This window comes from Corythoichthys intestinalis, chromosome 12, assembly GCF_030265065.1.
Source record: "Corythoichthys intestinalis isolate RoL2023-P3 chromosome 12, ASM3026506v1, whole genome shotgun sequence".
In the NCBI taxonomy this organism is placed as follows: domain Eukaryota; kingdom Metazoa; phylum Chordata; class Actinopteri; order Syngnathiformes; family Syngnathidae; genus Corythoichthys; species Corythoichthys intestinalis.
In genome coordinates this window covers 31,276,275-31,292,047 of record NC_080406.1, presented here as the reverse complement: position 1 = coordinate 31,292,047, position 15,773 = coordinate 31,276,275, and the positions used below count along the sequence as shown (strand labels likewise).

General features: G+C 37.9%; 2 protein-coding genes across 6 annotated transcripts in view; one reads left to right on the top strand and one right to left on the bottom strand.

Annotated features, from left to right (window-relative positions):
* Positions 1–10,698, bottom strand: part of LOC130926637 (rho GTPase-activating protein 20) — a 164,643-nt gene extending 153,945 nt beyond the window's left edge. For both annotated transcript variants that reach the window (XM_057851646.1, XM_057851648.1), the window contains exons 1-2: positions 9,634–10,698; positions 8,259–9,550 (exon numbers count right to left, since the gene is read on the bottom strand). The gene's annotated coding sequence lies outside the window, so the exon portion shown is untranslated. The remainder of the gene's footprint in view (positions 1–8,258; positions 9,551–9,633) is intronic.
* Positions 1–15,773, top strand: part of rnf17 (ring finger protein 17) — a 52,839-nt gene that overhangs the window by 10,409 nt on the left and 26,657 nt on the right. For 3 of the 4 annotated variants that reach the window (XM_057851642.1, XM_057851640.1, XM_057851643.1), the window contains 6 exons: positions 12,871–12,955; positions 13,137–13,226; positions 13,303–13,406; positions 13,668–13,836; positions 15,084–15,160; positions 15,452–15,526. In XM_057851642.1, the coding sequence (XP_057707625.1) occupies positions 12,871–12,955; positions 13,137–13,226; positions 13,303–13,406; positions 13,668–13,836; positions 15,084–15,160; positions 15,452–15,526 (600 nt within the window). The remainder of the gene's footprint in view (positions 1–12,870; positions 12,956–13,136; positions 13,227–13,302; positions 13,407–13,667; positions 13,837–15,083; positions 15,161–15,451; positions 15,527–15,773) is intronic. The other variant, XM_057851641.1, reaches the window with a different exon arrangement.

The window sequence follows — 15,773 nt, the reverse complement described above, 5'->3', positions numbered from 1 at the left end:
GTTAACGCGTTAATTTTGACAGCCCTACTTAAAACACATTTTAAGTCAATTATAGTATTTTCCTAGATTTTTTTTCCTGAAGAGCAACTTTATTCATCCCGAGGGAAATGTGATTAATCATGATTAATCACACAATTGACATATGATTAACTAGATTAAATTTTTTAATCGTTTGACAGCACTAGTTAAATTATATCAACATTTTGAGCTCAAAAAGACAAAAAAATCCTACATTTGTTTGTCAAAATTTGCAATATTGCTGTCCTATTGTCAACCAAGCATGCTCAACGAACTATTTTGAAATTTGATATTTATTCAACTTGAACATTCAGCAGGAAAAAAAACAAGACTGAAGAGTATTATATTTGATAATGATAATAATAAACAGACAGAGCAGATATGTTCATAGGTGTTTTTGGGCTTTATACATACTATGGTCAAAACAATTTATATACAGTTGAACAGCTATGCAAAACAGTGAAAATATCCTACAAAGATATACATACCATCTAACACAAAAAGTGTTTGAAGAACATCATGTGGTGAGGTTTGTTTTTGCACCCATCACCTTTTCTATTCCGGGCTTCAAAATGATATTTAGACAATCAAGCTACCCAAACACACATATTTATATAAACATTATCACACTCAGACTTGCTAAAGAAGATGAAGCATGAGCAGGGTTTCCCATACATATTAAAGATTGTGGCTAAGAGCCGCCACGCCTTGCAAATGATATTTAAAAAATAATAATAATAATAAAAAAAGATTTAAAGATACATTCTAATTTATAATTTGGATAATTAAACAAGACGTCTAAATGTATTGGGGCTGCAGCTATCGAATATTTTAGTAATCGAGTAATCGACTGAAAATTCTATCGATTAATCGAGTAATCGGATAAAACAAATATATTTTTAGGTGAAGAGCAATTATAAATATACATGAGAAAACAAGACATTTCATCTAATCTTGAACCATTTTCAGTCAATCAATGTCTTTTTTTTCGATGTATATTGTTGAAAACAGCCAACAATTGCATCTCAGATGTAACTAGAATTTTAAAAGAAAAAGACTAATTCACTGCTTTCACTCAAAAAACCTTTCGATCTTATTTTTTTTTAAAAACATATATATATGCTGTTACGCTTGATAACACACATCACTTAAAAGTTCGGATTTTTTCTCACGTGTTTCAATTGAATTTCTATTTGTGACAAGCCATTTTTAAGATCTAGTTATGTTTTAAGTTAGTCTAAACTGTAAGTCCTGATAGGATTTTGAGTTTTTGCAGTGTTCAAAATAAATGTATGATACAGGCTGTATTGGAGCACATTAGGGACCAATGCTACTTGGTGTTTTATCCAGCAATGACTACTGAGCTAAAATTGATAGTTAGCATTATTGAGTTTTTATTTTACACCCTCATCACTCCACATCGCTATGTTATGTTAAAGCCTGTATGTAAGACACGTTAGCCACGCATCGACAGTGGTCATAATTAATAGAAACCCAGCCCTCCGCAGGGCTAACGTTACGTGAGCTAGTAACAGTAATGTTAATCTTATTTATTAGCGCTTAGCGCTCTTTATTAGCACTTAGCGCTCTACTGCTTTAAGATGGCGGCTGTTTGCTAACGCTGCCCAGACGTGGCCGAGTCTGTCATTGCGCATCTAGTTCAACATACATGTGATCTCTGTGAGACTCATCAGACGCTACCTGCTACCAAAGTAGCATCGTGCGGGCTAGTATTTAGCAACGTCGGCGTCAAAATAAACGATTACTCGAGGTGAATAAAATTACTCGGATCAGTTTTTAAACTCGAGTTACTCGAGTTGCTCGAGTATTCGTTTCAGCTCTAAAATTTGTTTGCAGTACATCATTAATTACGCACTTTTTGCCATAAGTCATCTGAAATAGCACTTGAAATACAAATTGTTTCTTTTCACTAGTGCTGACCCAAACGACTAATTTCCTCCCGATTAGTCAGCCGACTATTTTTGCGATTAGTCGACTAATCGAATAATTTCTATTTATTTATTTATGTTTTACTAATTTAATAATGAATTGTTTGTTGAAGCTTATTAGTTCACAAAAAAACATTTTGGAACACCTAAATTATTTTATTAACGTATGAATAAATAACATAAATATCAATAATAAATCACAAACAATGAGGTCAAATGCTGCTGGCATTAACTACTGCTAAAAAATGTAAACGGAAACACTGACCTCACCTTTTTAACAGGAGTCAAAACAATTCTTACTCTTTTTGTGGTATGTCTATATTGTTCTAAATGTTAAAATGAATTGCAATGTCCCGGACAATCATTTTCAGAATACTTTGTGTGAGTTCAGATGCTCATTCTAGTGCGCATTCCGCATTTTTTTTTTTTTTTTTTTTTGGGGGGGGGGGGGGGGGGGGGACTGTTCAACTTTTGTTTTAATCTGAAAATAGATAAAGCAGAAGGCACACTGAAATATTACAATTATTTTGAATGAAAGGCACACATAGTCATAGTAACAAAAATTAAATATATAGTACTAATTTGGTAGTATATTACTATATGTATATTCACAGTAATACTTTATAATATAAAGTAGCATTGGTGCAGTCATGGATTATAGTAAGCAGGCCAGTGCTGTGTTTCCATATAAATTTTTTATTATATTATATTATATATATATATATATATATATATATATATTAGTGATGCACGATAATGCATTTTTCAACCGATACCGATAACCAATAATCACCTCCTCATACCAGCCGATAACGATAACGTCAAGCCGATAACTCTATTGAAAAGATATACATATATACCAATTTAAATTATTAAAAAGAGGAAATGTTACTGTGCAAAAATACAATTTATCACTACTTTTTCCACATCCAATGTGAGCAAGTAGTAAATTCCAACGTCGAATCATTGTATATTAATTAATATTCATAATGCTTACAAATTAATTACTTAATTGCACAAAAAATACCTTTAGGAGGGGTTGGGGTGCCTGCCCAGAATTCGACAAAGCTTTTTCGGTTGCACACAATTGAAGGCTAAATAAAGTATAGAATTATCGGATTGCATTATCGGTTGAATTTTTTAAAATATCTATTATCGGTGTGACGTCATAATTGCCATTACCGGCTGATAATTATCGGTAACTGATATTATCGTGCATCTTTAATATCTATATATATATATTTATATATATATATATATTAGGGCTGTCAAAATTATCGCGTTAACGCGCGGTAATTAATTTTTTAAATTAATCACGTTAAAATATTTGACGCAATTAACGCACATGTCCCGCTCAGAAAGTATTCTGCCTTTTGGTAAGTTTTACAGCAAGACTTTTTGTGCTGTCCAACAGCGAACTCTTGTGGTCGCTTTGCGACATGGTTTATTGTTTTCTTTCCAGTTCATTATGGCTGCACGACGTCTCGGGCTGATAATGTTGTGCTTATATGATCCTTGGACAAGATTTGTCCGTAAGTATGGTTGTTGTAAAGAATGTACATATTATGTTAGTAAGCGAAATGTTATATTTTTTGTATGAGACGCTTTTTGTTTATGTTTAGTGAACCTGTATAGCGTGCTAAGCTAACGTTGTTGCTAACGCAATGTTTGTGTACTTTGTTTTTTTTGTAGTTTTACAACGGTCTAAAGAGGACAATGGTTTGAGGCCATTTTATTAATAAATCAGATGAAAAAGGAAGAAGTCTAATTATTAAGGCGTCGTTCACTAGCTGTCTAGCTTTGGAAAAAGTAGACGCTTCGGAGTGAGGACAGCATACACAGATTTAAATGACAGTAGAGTGAAATGCCCACTACAGTCCTTTTGTACCGTATGTTGAATGTATATATCCATCTTGTGTCTTATCTTTCCATTCCAACAATTTATTTTACAGAATATATATATAATTTACAGAAAAATATGGCATATTTTATAGATGGTATGAATTGCGATTAATTGCGATTAATTATGATTAATTAATTTTTCAGCTGTAATTAACTCGATTAAAAATTTTAATCGTTTGACAGCCCTAATATATATATATATATATATATATATATTTCCCCCAAGTGGGAGCTTCCATGATCCTAATAAATACAATCTGCATGCAATCTGCCAGTCTGGCATCTCCAATTGGCTCTGCTAAATATTAGATCTTTAGCTGGCAAATCTTTCTTAATTAATGATTTTATCAGCAAACATAACCTTGACATGTTGTTCCTAACAGAAACTTGGTTAGATCAAGATAAGAGTTCGACAGTTCTGATTGAGGCAACCCCCACAAACTTCAATTTCTTTAGTGCGCCAAGAACCCATAAGAAAGGAGGTGGGGTTGCCAGTCTGATCAGGGACAGTTTTCAATGCACGAATATTTCATGTGGTCAGTTTGATTCCTTTGAGTATATTGTCATTCAGCTAAAAAGCCCTTGCAGAGCTGCCTTGGTGACAATTTACAGACCACCGAAGTATAACACAATGTTTTTTGATGAGTTTACCAAAATACTGTCTTCCGTCTGCATGGACTTTGATTGTGTTGTTTTAGTGGGTGACTTTAACATTCATGTTGATAATCCTGAAGAAGGATGTGCTAGAGAGCTTTTAAATATTTTGGATACATTTGGTTTATCTCAGCATGTCACAGTTCCAACACATAACAGAGGGCACATACTGGACTTAATAATATCCAAAGGTCTTAACATCTCTGAGGTCACAGTGAATGATGTTGCTCTGTCTGATCACTACTGCATTATGTTTAAAATGACCACCCCTGTCCATCCTCTGAAAAGGGAAACAGAGGTGATTAGGAAGCGTTACATAAGTGATAACACATGTGCGTTATTCACACAGGCCTATGCCTCATCATTAACCCCTACAATAGCTCCAGTGGAAGAACTTGTAAATAGTTTCAGTTCCAGTGTGATGACTGTAATGGACACTGTTGCCCCGATTAAGACAAAAACTTTGTCAAGAAAGAAGAGGTCACCCTGGAGAAATGCCATACTAGCTATAAAACAAAAGCAAGTTTGTAAATGAGCAGAACGCAGATGGCGAAAAAACAAACTCCTAGTTTTTTATGATATCTACAAAGAGAGTCTTCGCAAATACAACCAGGAACTGAAAAACGCTAGACAATCATATTTTTCACAGATCATTAGTAGAAACACCAACAATACTCGCACACTATTTTCTGTTGTTGACAAACTGACAAACCCACAAGCATCAATACCTCAGGAATTGGCATCTGAGGTGTCCTGCAATAATTTCGCAACATTCTTTACACACAAAGTACTAAAGATTAGACAGACTGTGTGCAACTCCGGATTAACAAATGTTACACTAAATGCCTCCCAAAATGTCCCCCATGTCAATCTTAGACAGTTTAGCCTCTTGGACTATGCCACTTTAACAGAAATTGTGTCGAAATTAAAGCCCACGACATGCTGCCTTGACATCCTTCCTTCAAACTTTTTCAAAACTGTTTTTCATTGCATAGCCCCAGACATACTTCAGATTATAAATACTTCCCTCCAAACAGGAGAGTTTCCTCAGACTTTAAAAACTGCAGTAATAAAACCTCTCCTAAAAAAACCTAATCTGGATGCCTCAAACATTAGTAATTACAGGCCAATATCAAATCTGAGATTCCTGGGGAAAATTATCGAAAGGGTTGTGTTTGAACAGATCCAGACTTTTATGATGCAAAACAATCTCTTTAACTCATTTCAGTCTGGATTTCGGCCACAACACAGCACCGAGACCGTGCTTATCAAAGTCCTAAATGATATTTGTCGGAATACCGATGCAGGCAAATCATCTGTTCTGCTACTATTGGATCTCAGCGACGCATTTGACACGGTTGATCACAACATACTACTCAGCAGATTGGAACAGTGGGTAGGGCTTACTGACAATATTCTTCAGTGGTTCACATCCTATTTACATGATAGGGATTTCTTTGTGTCAATTGGAACCTATCAGTCAGAACGAACCAAATTCATGTGTGGAGTCCCTCAAGGGTCAATTCTTGGACCACTCTTATTTAAGATCTATATGCTTCCGTTAGCTCAGATAATGGAACAGTATGACATTTCCTATCACACCTATGCAGATGACACACAACTGTACATTTCTGTGTCCCCACATGATTATAGTCCCTTAGTCTCCCTGAGTAAATGCATTCATCAAATCAATGAATGGATGTGCCAGAATTTTCTCCAGTTAAATGTGGAGAAGACAGAGGTGATCAATTTTGGGCCAAAAAAGGAAAGGTCAAAGATAAGCAGCCAACTTAGCACAATGTCACTTACAGCTACAAATCAAGTCAGAAACCTTGGCGTAATTATTGACTCAGACCTAAAATTTGATAGCCATCTAAAGTCCGTCACTAAATCCGCTATTACCACCTAAAAAATATAACCAGAATTAAGGGGCTTCTGACTCAACAAGACATGGAAAAACTTATGCATGCATTCATTTTCAGCAGATTGGACTACTGCAACGGTATATTTACAGGTCTTGATAAAAAATCAGTCAGGAAGCTGCAGCTAGTACAGAATGCTGCAGCCAGAGTCCTCACAAATACAAGGAAGCTGGACCACATTACACCGGTTTTGAAATCGCTACACTGGCTTCCAGTGAGTCAAAGGATAGACTATAAAATACTACTGCTCGTCTACAAAACACTTAATGGCCTTGGACCAAAATACATGCTTGACATGTTAGATTCATATGAGACATCTAGACCCCTAAGGTCGTCTGGAACGGGTCTTCTGCATGTTCCAAGAACAAGAACCAAGCAGGGTGAGGCAGCATTTAGTTATTATGCTCCTCACCTCTGGAACAAGTTACTCGAACGTCTGAAGTATGCTCAAACTGTTAGCTCCTTTAAATCAGGGCTAAAAACGCTTTTGTTTAGCACTGCATATCCATAACTGTCTATATATTTCAATCTACCTGCCTTCTATTCCTCTTGTGCTTATCTCCATTGCTGATTTCAATGATTATTAGTAGTAGTAGTTTTTGCTTTATTTTTATTTTTGTTTATTTAGTTTTATTCTGTGATTAAATGCGATCTTTTGTCTTGGTTTTTACGTTGTATTGATTTAAATGTGATTTTTATGGTCTTCATGTGATGTAAAGCACTTTGAATTGCCTTGTGTTGAATTGTGCTATATAAATAAATTTGCCTTGCCTTGCCTTGCCTTGCTGTGCACAGAGATGTCAAGATCTACAGCTTTCAGGGGCAGCAGCAGAGTAGATTAATAACATGAAGTATATCTGGAAAAAAACTGAATGATGCAAGTTGAGAAGACGCAAATAAAGGCAACTTCAATTTTAAAAAATCATTTGAAAGTTTTATGGACTTACAATCCGCCAGTGTTTTTAAAGGACACTTTCGAGTATATCGACACACGACAAGTCTAACCAAATGATGTAGACGTACTGGGGTCCACATTGTCGCGGACAGCAAGGTTGCTGATAGCTAGAAAATCCGAGCAGTTCTTGAACGCGGCACGAGCACTACCTCGCTCATCTGCACACAACCAGAACTTTCTACCTACTCCTTCCTTCCCTCCTACTGCACCTCTGCCCGATTTCTCGCGGCACACCTGACGATCTCTCATGGCACACTAGTGTTGAAAAACACTGCGCTAGCTTGTTGTTTCTTGTTGTGTTCCAAAATTACTCTTGGGTGACGGCACTTCAATTGTTCGTTCATTGCCGACGTGCTACGTGCGGGTATGCGAGCTCAGTTTAGCAAGAGTACACACAGTGGCACCCTCCATATTTTCCTTGAAATAATTCCAGGCTCTGGCCATTCTGGTTCGCTTTTTTTTCACCGCTTGCATCGCGAGCGCCCACCATTCTAAACTTTATCCGCATGTAATTTTTTTTTTTAACCCGTCATTATCAGTCGACGGTATGTTTTGCCCGTCGACGTATTTACGTCATCGATGACGTCGACTAGTCAGGACAGCTCTACTTTGCACGCTTTATTTGGAAAATCACATCGGTTCTACTGTTGTAAACTTGCGCCTGACGTTATCGAACCGCTCGGCTATAAAAATATCGTTTTTTAATCGAATCGTAACCTGTGTATCTAGATACACATCAAATCGGCTTCATGCCAGAGATTCCCAACCCTAAGGAAGCGGCTGCAGCAGTCCCCTAGGTGCTCTGGTGGAAGACATATTTCTACAACAAATAGTGCAGGCTACCACATATTCTCCCACCTCTTTTTCCATGGATGGCCACCAGAACCGCTGTTTGATGATATACATCGTGCGCTTCACCCCTGGATGACACGTAAGTAGAGACGTGTGAGCCCAATGAATGTTCTTGGACCTCACACTCTCAGGCACAAACAGACGATCCGAAGGGCAGCCGCTGGGGGTAGGACATCCACTGTCGGTTGGCCTGCTTGACTACGGACTCGATCTGCCAGGTAACGGCCTCAGCCTCACGATTCAAAGGCAGGATGTGCTCAGGCTCTTTGGGATTGTCTGTAAGTGGAAACAGTCTAGACAAGGCATCGGGTTAACCATTCTTTGAACCGGGTCGATAAGACAGTATGAAGGTGAATCTGTTGAAAAACAAGGTCCACCTGGCCTGACGTGCACTTAGCCTCTTAGCTTTTCTGACATATGCAAAGTTTTTGTGGTCAGTCCAAACAATAAATGGGTGTTCAGCGCCCTCTAACCAGTGTCTCCACTCTTCTAGAGCGGCCTTAACGGCAAAGAGCTCGCAATCACCAAAGTCGTACTTCCGTTCAGCCGACGAGAATTTGCGTGACAAAAAGGCACAAGGATGAAGCTTGTCTGTGCCGGCAGAGCGTTGAGACAAGACTGCCCCTAAGCCCTCGTTGGATGCATCTACGACAATGAACTGGCGCCATGGCTCTGGAACAGTGAGGATAGGGGCAGACGTGAACAACTCCTTCAGCCGTTGGAACGCCATGGCAGCTTGTGGGTTCCACTCGAAGAGTACTTTGGCTGAGGTCAGGGCATGGAGCGGTGCAGCCACGGAGCTGAAATTCCTGATGAAACGTCTGTAAAAATTTGCGAAGCCCAAGAATTGTTGGACCTGCTTTTTGCTAGTGGGTGTTGGCCAATTAATCACTGTGCTGATCTTAGCGAGGTCCATCTTTGTCTGCTCTTGTTCAATGATGAAACCGAGATAGGAGATTGTGGTGATGTGGAATTCGCATTTCTCAGCCCTAAACAGCTTATTTTGTAAAAGTCTCTGCAATACCAGTCGAACATGTTGAATGTGGGTCTCCTCATCTCGGGAAAAAAATCAGAATGTCATCTAGGTACACAAAGACGAAGATGTTCAGGAAATCTCTCAAGACATCGTTGACTAGTCCCTGAAATACCGCTGGAGCATTAGTCAGCCCAAAAGGCATAACGAGGTAGTCGTAATGTCCTGTAGGTGTGTTGAAGCCTGTTTTCCATTCATCCCCCTCACGAATTCTCACCAGGTGGTAGGCATTGCGCAAGTCCAACTTTGTGAAAATCTTGGCCCCCTGTAAAAGATCAAAGGCTTCATTCATGAGCGGAAGGGGGTACCGGTTCTTTATTGTGATGTTTAATTGACTGTAGTCAATACATGGACGCAGTGTTCCATCTTTCTTCTGTACAAAGAAGAAACCTGCCCCCGCTGGTGAAGATGAGGGCCAGATGAGTCCTGCCTTTAGAGAAGACGTGACGTATTCGTTCATGACCTCTCTCTCAGGTCCAGAGATGGCGTAGATGCGCCCCTTTGGGATGACCGCACCCGGCTGGAGCTCAATGCCACAGTCACTGGGTCTGTGGGGAGGAAGAGAAGTGGCCTTGGCCTTGTTAAACACTTTTAAATCAAGATAGCAGTCAGGAACTTTGGACAGATTGGGATAAAGGTCTTGATCAACAATAGTGTCAGTTGATTCGTTAACATTCTTTTTTTTTTTTTTTTTTAACCTGTCCTGTTCAGCTGTTTGACACAGAATGGAAGTCTAAGTGCCCGGATAGTCTGAACAGTTTTAATGTTTCACATTCTAGAAGCAGTCTTTCCAGCACTGTTCCCCCCCACTCTAGTACCGTACCCAGCTTCCAGTCCATGTGAGGGTTGTGTTTAACAAACCGGGGAAAACTCAGGATGAGAGGGTATTGTGCAGAATGGAAAAGATGGAACCGGATTTCTTCAGAATGCCCATCTATCATTTTCAAGGTTATGGGTTCGGAAACATGAGTCACACTAAACAAGTGCTTGCCATCAAGCGCTCCGGCGTCAAGGGGTTGATTCAAGGCCTCACTTTGTAGGCCCCATTTTTTTGCTAAAGCCCAATCCATTAGGCTTTCATCAGCCCCTGAATCAATCATGACACCAACGGATTTGTTACGGCCCTGGAAGTGCAATGTTGCCTGCGTCACGGTGCGTGCGGGGTGGATAGAAACACGTGAAGGGCTCACCGAAGCTTTTCTCCTGCTTGTTGGATCTGCTTTTGACGAGCAGGTTGCTAGGAAATGTCCCGCTTCGCAGCAGTAGAAACAGCGGCTCTCCGCTAAGCGGCGATGACGTTCCTCTGTGACGATACAGAGTCGGGCTGTTTGGGAATGCAGCCCAAGGGTAAATTCCCATCTAAGGCTAAACACCGGCATGACTGGAGACCGATAGTCGGCAAGTAGCCGTCTTCCGATGGAGCCTGCCGCTGTGGCGGGTGCCCACACATCACTCGAACAAACAGCTTTTTCTTACCAATCGATGGACACGGAAACGACTTTCTTTTACCGTGAATATGTATTATTTTACTCTGCTTGAACTAATAAATATTGTATTGTGAATATGTATTATTTTACTCTGCCTGAACTAATGAATCTTGTGCTGTGAATATGTATTATTTTGCTCTGCTTGAATTAATAAATGTCATACCTGTGTGATTGTCATAGGGATATGGTCATGAAAACCTGTAGACTAATGCATTTATGTTCAAAGATGGTTATGTGGCCCAATCCACGATTTGTTACCAAAATACATTACTAGTATTTTGTGTAATTTATTTATTTAAAACTGATTTTACAGTCGTAAATCCATTACTGTAATGCGTCCATGAAAACATTAGATGTTTTCACCTCAATAAAGCCTCATAAATAAGCGCTCCCGTCAGGGGGGACATTTCAAGCGGGGGGACATTTTTCGGCACAACACCGGCCGGGGCGGGTGGATTATCCGGTACGAATGTAGCCGCCGCCGCCGAGACAAGACACAATTTTTTTTTTTTTTTTTTTTTTTTTTTTTTTTTTTTACCGAAATGACCCGAGAACCAAAGCCCTGGATAAAAAAATAATGCAGTTTATACGACCACCATTCTTCATGAAAAACATGCCAATCACATCATTTTTTAACCACGGACATTTGGACAAGTGATGTCCAGTAAGCAAGCTTATCATGACGGCACAGTGGTAGATGATAATTTAAACATTGAGAAAACGAAGTCAGCCAGTCAATAATGCGTTCAGTATGTAAAATTACGAGCGGTCAGATGACTTTGTAACGCTGCCTTTATTTTCGGCTTAACAAAACTCAAAAACAACACGCACGCGGATGCAAGCTCCAACTCCGTCCAAATAGTTCTGCCGTGTATCAGTTTAGCTGCTGTAAAGCAAATGTCGTGAGTGCCGCAAATGTAAGCAAAGCGCTGCAGAATGGGTACATGACATCTCGCTCTTTTGAGTTAATCATTTTCACAGTGTGCAACAAAGCATATAACATTAGCAATCACTTTTCAAATTATTTAACTTATTTGTCTGCTCAATTACAGTCACAGTAGATAATCAAAACTTACTGGCACTTATTAACACTTATCAATTTAAATATGCACATTCCTGTTGTAATGAAATAACAATAATATTCTGTAGCCACAAATATTATTCAAAATCTTTTTTAGGATTAAGTATTATAATGTATTGCTTAAAATAAGGCTGTTAAGATTATTTTCAACTAGCTATTTTTCTCCCAAGAAATCTGAAATATACTTGAAGCGCTGGCAGATAATTTCACTTATTTCCGATAGATTTACACTTAAAACCGACTAGTTTTAAGGAGGTGTGTTTTGCAGTGTGTTAATTTTATATATGTTGGGAATGGCTTACTTTTAAAGGCATTTTTGTGCAACTTAGGTATTTACTCTGTAAGTAATTGTTGCCAAAGGTTTACCATTACACAATGTCAGACAATCTGTCATTATTTAGATGTTGGAATTGACGACTTGTTCTTATTTTATGTTGAAAAAAAAGAGCAGTAAATTATATTTTTGCACAGTAATATTTTCTTTTGTGTATACTTTAAAATTTTATATAAATCTTTTAATAGAATAATCGGCTTGACATTATCAGTTATCGGTTGGAATGAGGAGGAAATTATCTGTTATCGGTATCGGTAAAAAATGTATTATCGTGCATCACTAGTTTAAATGAATTGGACGTCTATCGTTGTCAAATGCAAAAAAAGAGTTGAACACTATGAAAAGAAAAGGATGACACTGCATTCAGATTTATGTTAGCGGTCATAAATTAGGTTCACTCCGATCATCTTATTGAAACTGAAAGGTGAGTGTAATTACTGTCACAGCAATAGGTACATGCATTTGAACTTGCTGAAGAAATTTATTTTTATGCGTTAGAAAACTGAACGTCATTTTTTTAAACACAAAAAATGTGTGTGGGGGGTCAGATTTTGTTGTAAACTCTTCGTTTCTGAGAGAGGGATGTTTTTCCCCCTATATGAAAAGCACTTATTTTGAAATTCTATGTAAAACACTTTCAGTGAAAGTTGACATAGCGTAATGTAACTTAATGGAATTTGCAGGTCTGATACATCAAAAAGAGGATCAAGCAGGAGGGGCAGAGCGACATCCTCTGACATCAGTTGTACCCTTAAGGATATGGAGCAGGTATATGCTTTAAAGTTGAGCTCAAAGTCATGCATAACGATAGGTCAAAAAAATTATGTGACCTGGATGAAGCTTGTCATCTGAGCGGATGTTTTTAAATTTTCATGCATGATAATACCAATAAAAGAGAAAATTATTAATCTTTGAGATTGAAAATGTTAACTCAATTTTTTTTCTTTAGTTACCAGAACTTGAGAAGGTTGAGAAGGCCATGGACGAGGCAATGACCTCCGCCAAGGAAAATCTTGCCAAGCTGAAGGTTTTACACCAGGTGGAATACAATAATTTACCTTCACACAAGATTTGTGTTCGAAAGCGCTTGATTTATATTTCTTGAATCCATGCAGACTTTAATTGAAGGCCTGGAAAAGCAAATGAAGAAAGAGGAAGCTCGACTGGAGAAGGAGATCAACCGCGCAACTGACAAGGCGATAAACGTCACCCGAAAGTGGTACGACCGCCGCGATGTCAACATGAAAATTCTGCGTCTGGCTGGATCAAATAGCCAAAAAGTGTTTTGGTTTTTTTTCTTTCGTAAAATTCTAATTTGAAATCGATTAGAATCAATATTGCTTCATCAAAAAAGCCAGTGACATTTAAAAAAAAAAAAAAAAAATTTTTTTAGTTTCACAAATTTGATGTCACTTTTTTGAAAAATTTGTCGGAAAAATGAAGTTGGCAGCACTTCAAATGGTTGTTTTGTGTGTCCAAGGGGACAAATGCAGCTAAGTCAGCTCAGCGGACTTCAACTTCACTTCTCCAGCACTCATGCAGAAATATGTAAAGTCAAGGGGAGGATCGCCACTCTGGAGGATGCCTTGCAAAAAGCCAAGACGGTGCGACGCCTCCCCTTTCTTAAGCAGTACGGCGACTTGGACAAGGTTTGAGATGTCAAGTGTTTTCCGTAAACCAGGGGTTTGTAGTTAAATGGATCAATGGCAGCCATTTTAAAAATGACAATGGCTTTCCAGCTGTAATGAAGGACTCTGTAGTGTACAGTATTTATTATCATATGCAGTACAGGCCAAAAGTTTGGACACACCTCATTCAGTGCAACACAAATGAATGCTCCAACCCCATTGATAAAGCAATAAATTCCACTAACTAACCCTGGAAAAGGGTACCTGTGAAGTCAAAAACCATTTTAGGTGACTCCCTCTTGAAGCTCATCAAGAGAAGGGCAAAAACAGTAATCTGAGCAAAGGATGGCTACTTTCAAGATCCTAGAATATTATACAGTATATGTTTTTAGTTATTTTACTTTTTTTTGATAAGGACATAATTCCACTTGGGTTAGTTAGTAGTTTTATTTCTCTTAGTGAGATTTAAAATGTAAATAGTTATTCTTGTGTTTTCTTTATTTCAATGACAAGGTGTGTCCAAACTTTTGGCCTGTACTGAACACATTAATTCTACCAATTGAAAGACCAAAATCCCTTCTTCAGAGGTGGGTAGAGTAGCCAAAATTTTGACTCAAGAAAGAGCGTTACCTCTAAATAATATTACTGAGGTAAAAACTAGTCATCCCAAAATTTACCCAAGTACAAGTGAAAAAGTATTCGTTGAAAAGAATACTCAAGTAGTGAGTAAAATTGTGAGTAACTTCTCAGTTTTTGTTGTTAATAACAGTATTTTTTTTCTTGGCACTTGTATATTATTATACTGTACTATCAGCACTTACATGACCATATTAGGACAAAAAGCTGACACAAAATTCATCGAATTCTGACCAGAACAAAACTATTAAAAATCACTTGTCGAAAGCGCATGAGTACCATCTAGTGGAGAAAATGCATTATATTAAAATCTGTGTGCTTCCTTCAAAAACTGAAAATTTGCTCTTTGTGAAAAGTGATGCTATTATTTTCTAAATACTCAACTGTTCATACTATAAAGTGGCTATAAAACCTATTGGAAAGGCTTTTGATAGCAAAATAATCTATATAGTGATATTTGAAGTCGATTGATTCTTAAATGAATGAATAATGTTTCAAAATAAATTAATGCTGTGTCTCGTTGATTCCCCGGGGTCCTCAGTTTGAGAAGCACCAACATAATAATGAATGCGATATTTGCTGTCATGTTAATGCAAAATTATTTGTGATGTTTATATGTGATTGTGTGACAGATTTTGACGACTCTTAAGGCCCCTTTGGACAACCAGTCGTTCGATATGAAGTGTATCACTAAGGGCTGCGGATTGAGGTTTGTTACCATAGTCACCATTTACTCATTGCCTGCAATACACAGCAGTAAACGTGTAATCCATTTTACCTGGTAGGGCTGGCAGTGATCATTCACCTCACTCTGCATCAATGGCAATGAAACATTTATTATCCACTGCTAGCCTTCATATTTCAAATGAATTGGATTTCTCTCACCTTCTATGCCAGCTAATGTGTTAATGAGCAATGTTATGTTCGCCATAAAAATTGGCGAGCAGTTGGTTTATCTGAACATGGTACTAACATTTTTTTTTTTTTTTTTTTTTTGTAGTGTTTCATTCAGGTCCCAGTGTTTGAACCAGAGCGTGAACTTCTTTATCAAGATGGACAAAAATGAGACAAAAGAGTGAGTCCTTTTTTGTATATCTATTTACTGTTCCAAACAAAAAAATGTGAAAATTATATATTCTTGGTTAAGATGTTATGATTATGGTGTTATACTTGTTATTTTGCCATTAATTACATTGACTACAACATATCCAGACAGTTTTCTATTTGTGTTCCAATACATTGAGGAAAATTATTTTAGCTCGTTATTTCATTGCTGCATTCAGCTTTTTTGCCCTATCACTCTTGTTTTACCTTATTACTCT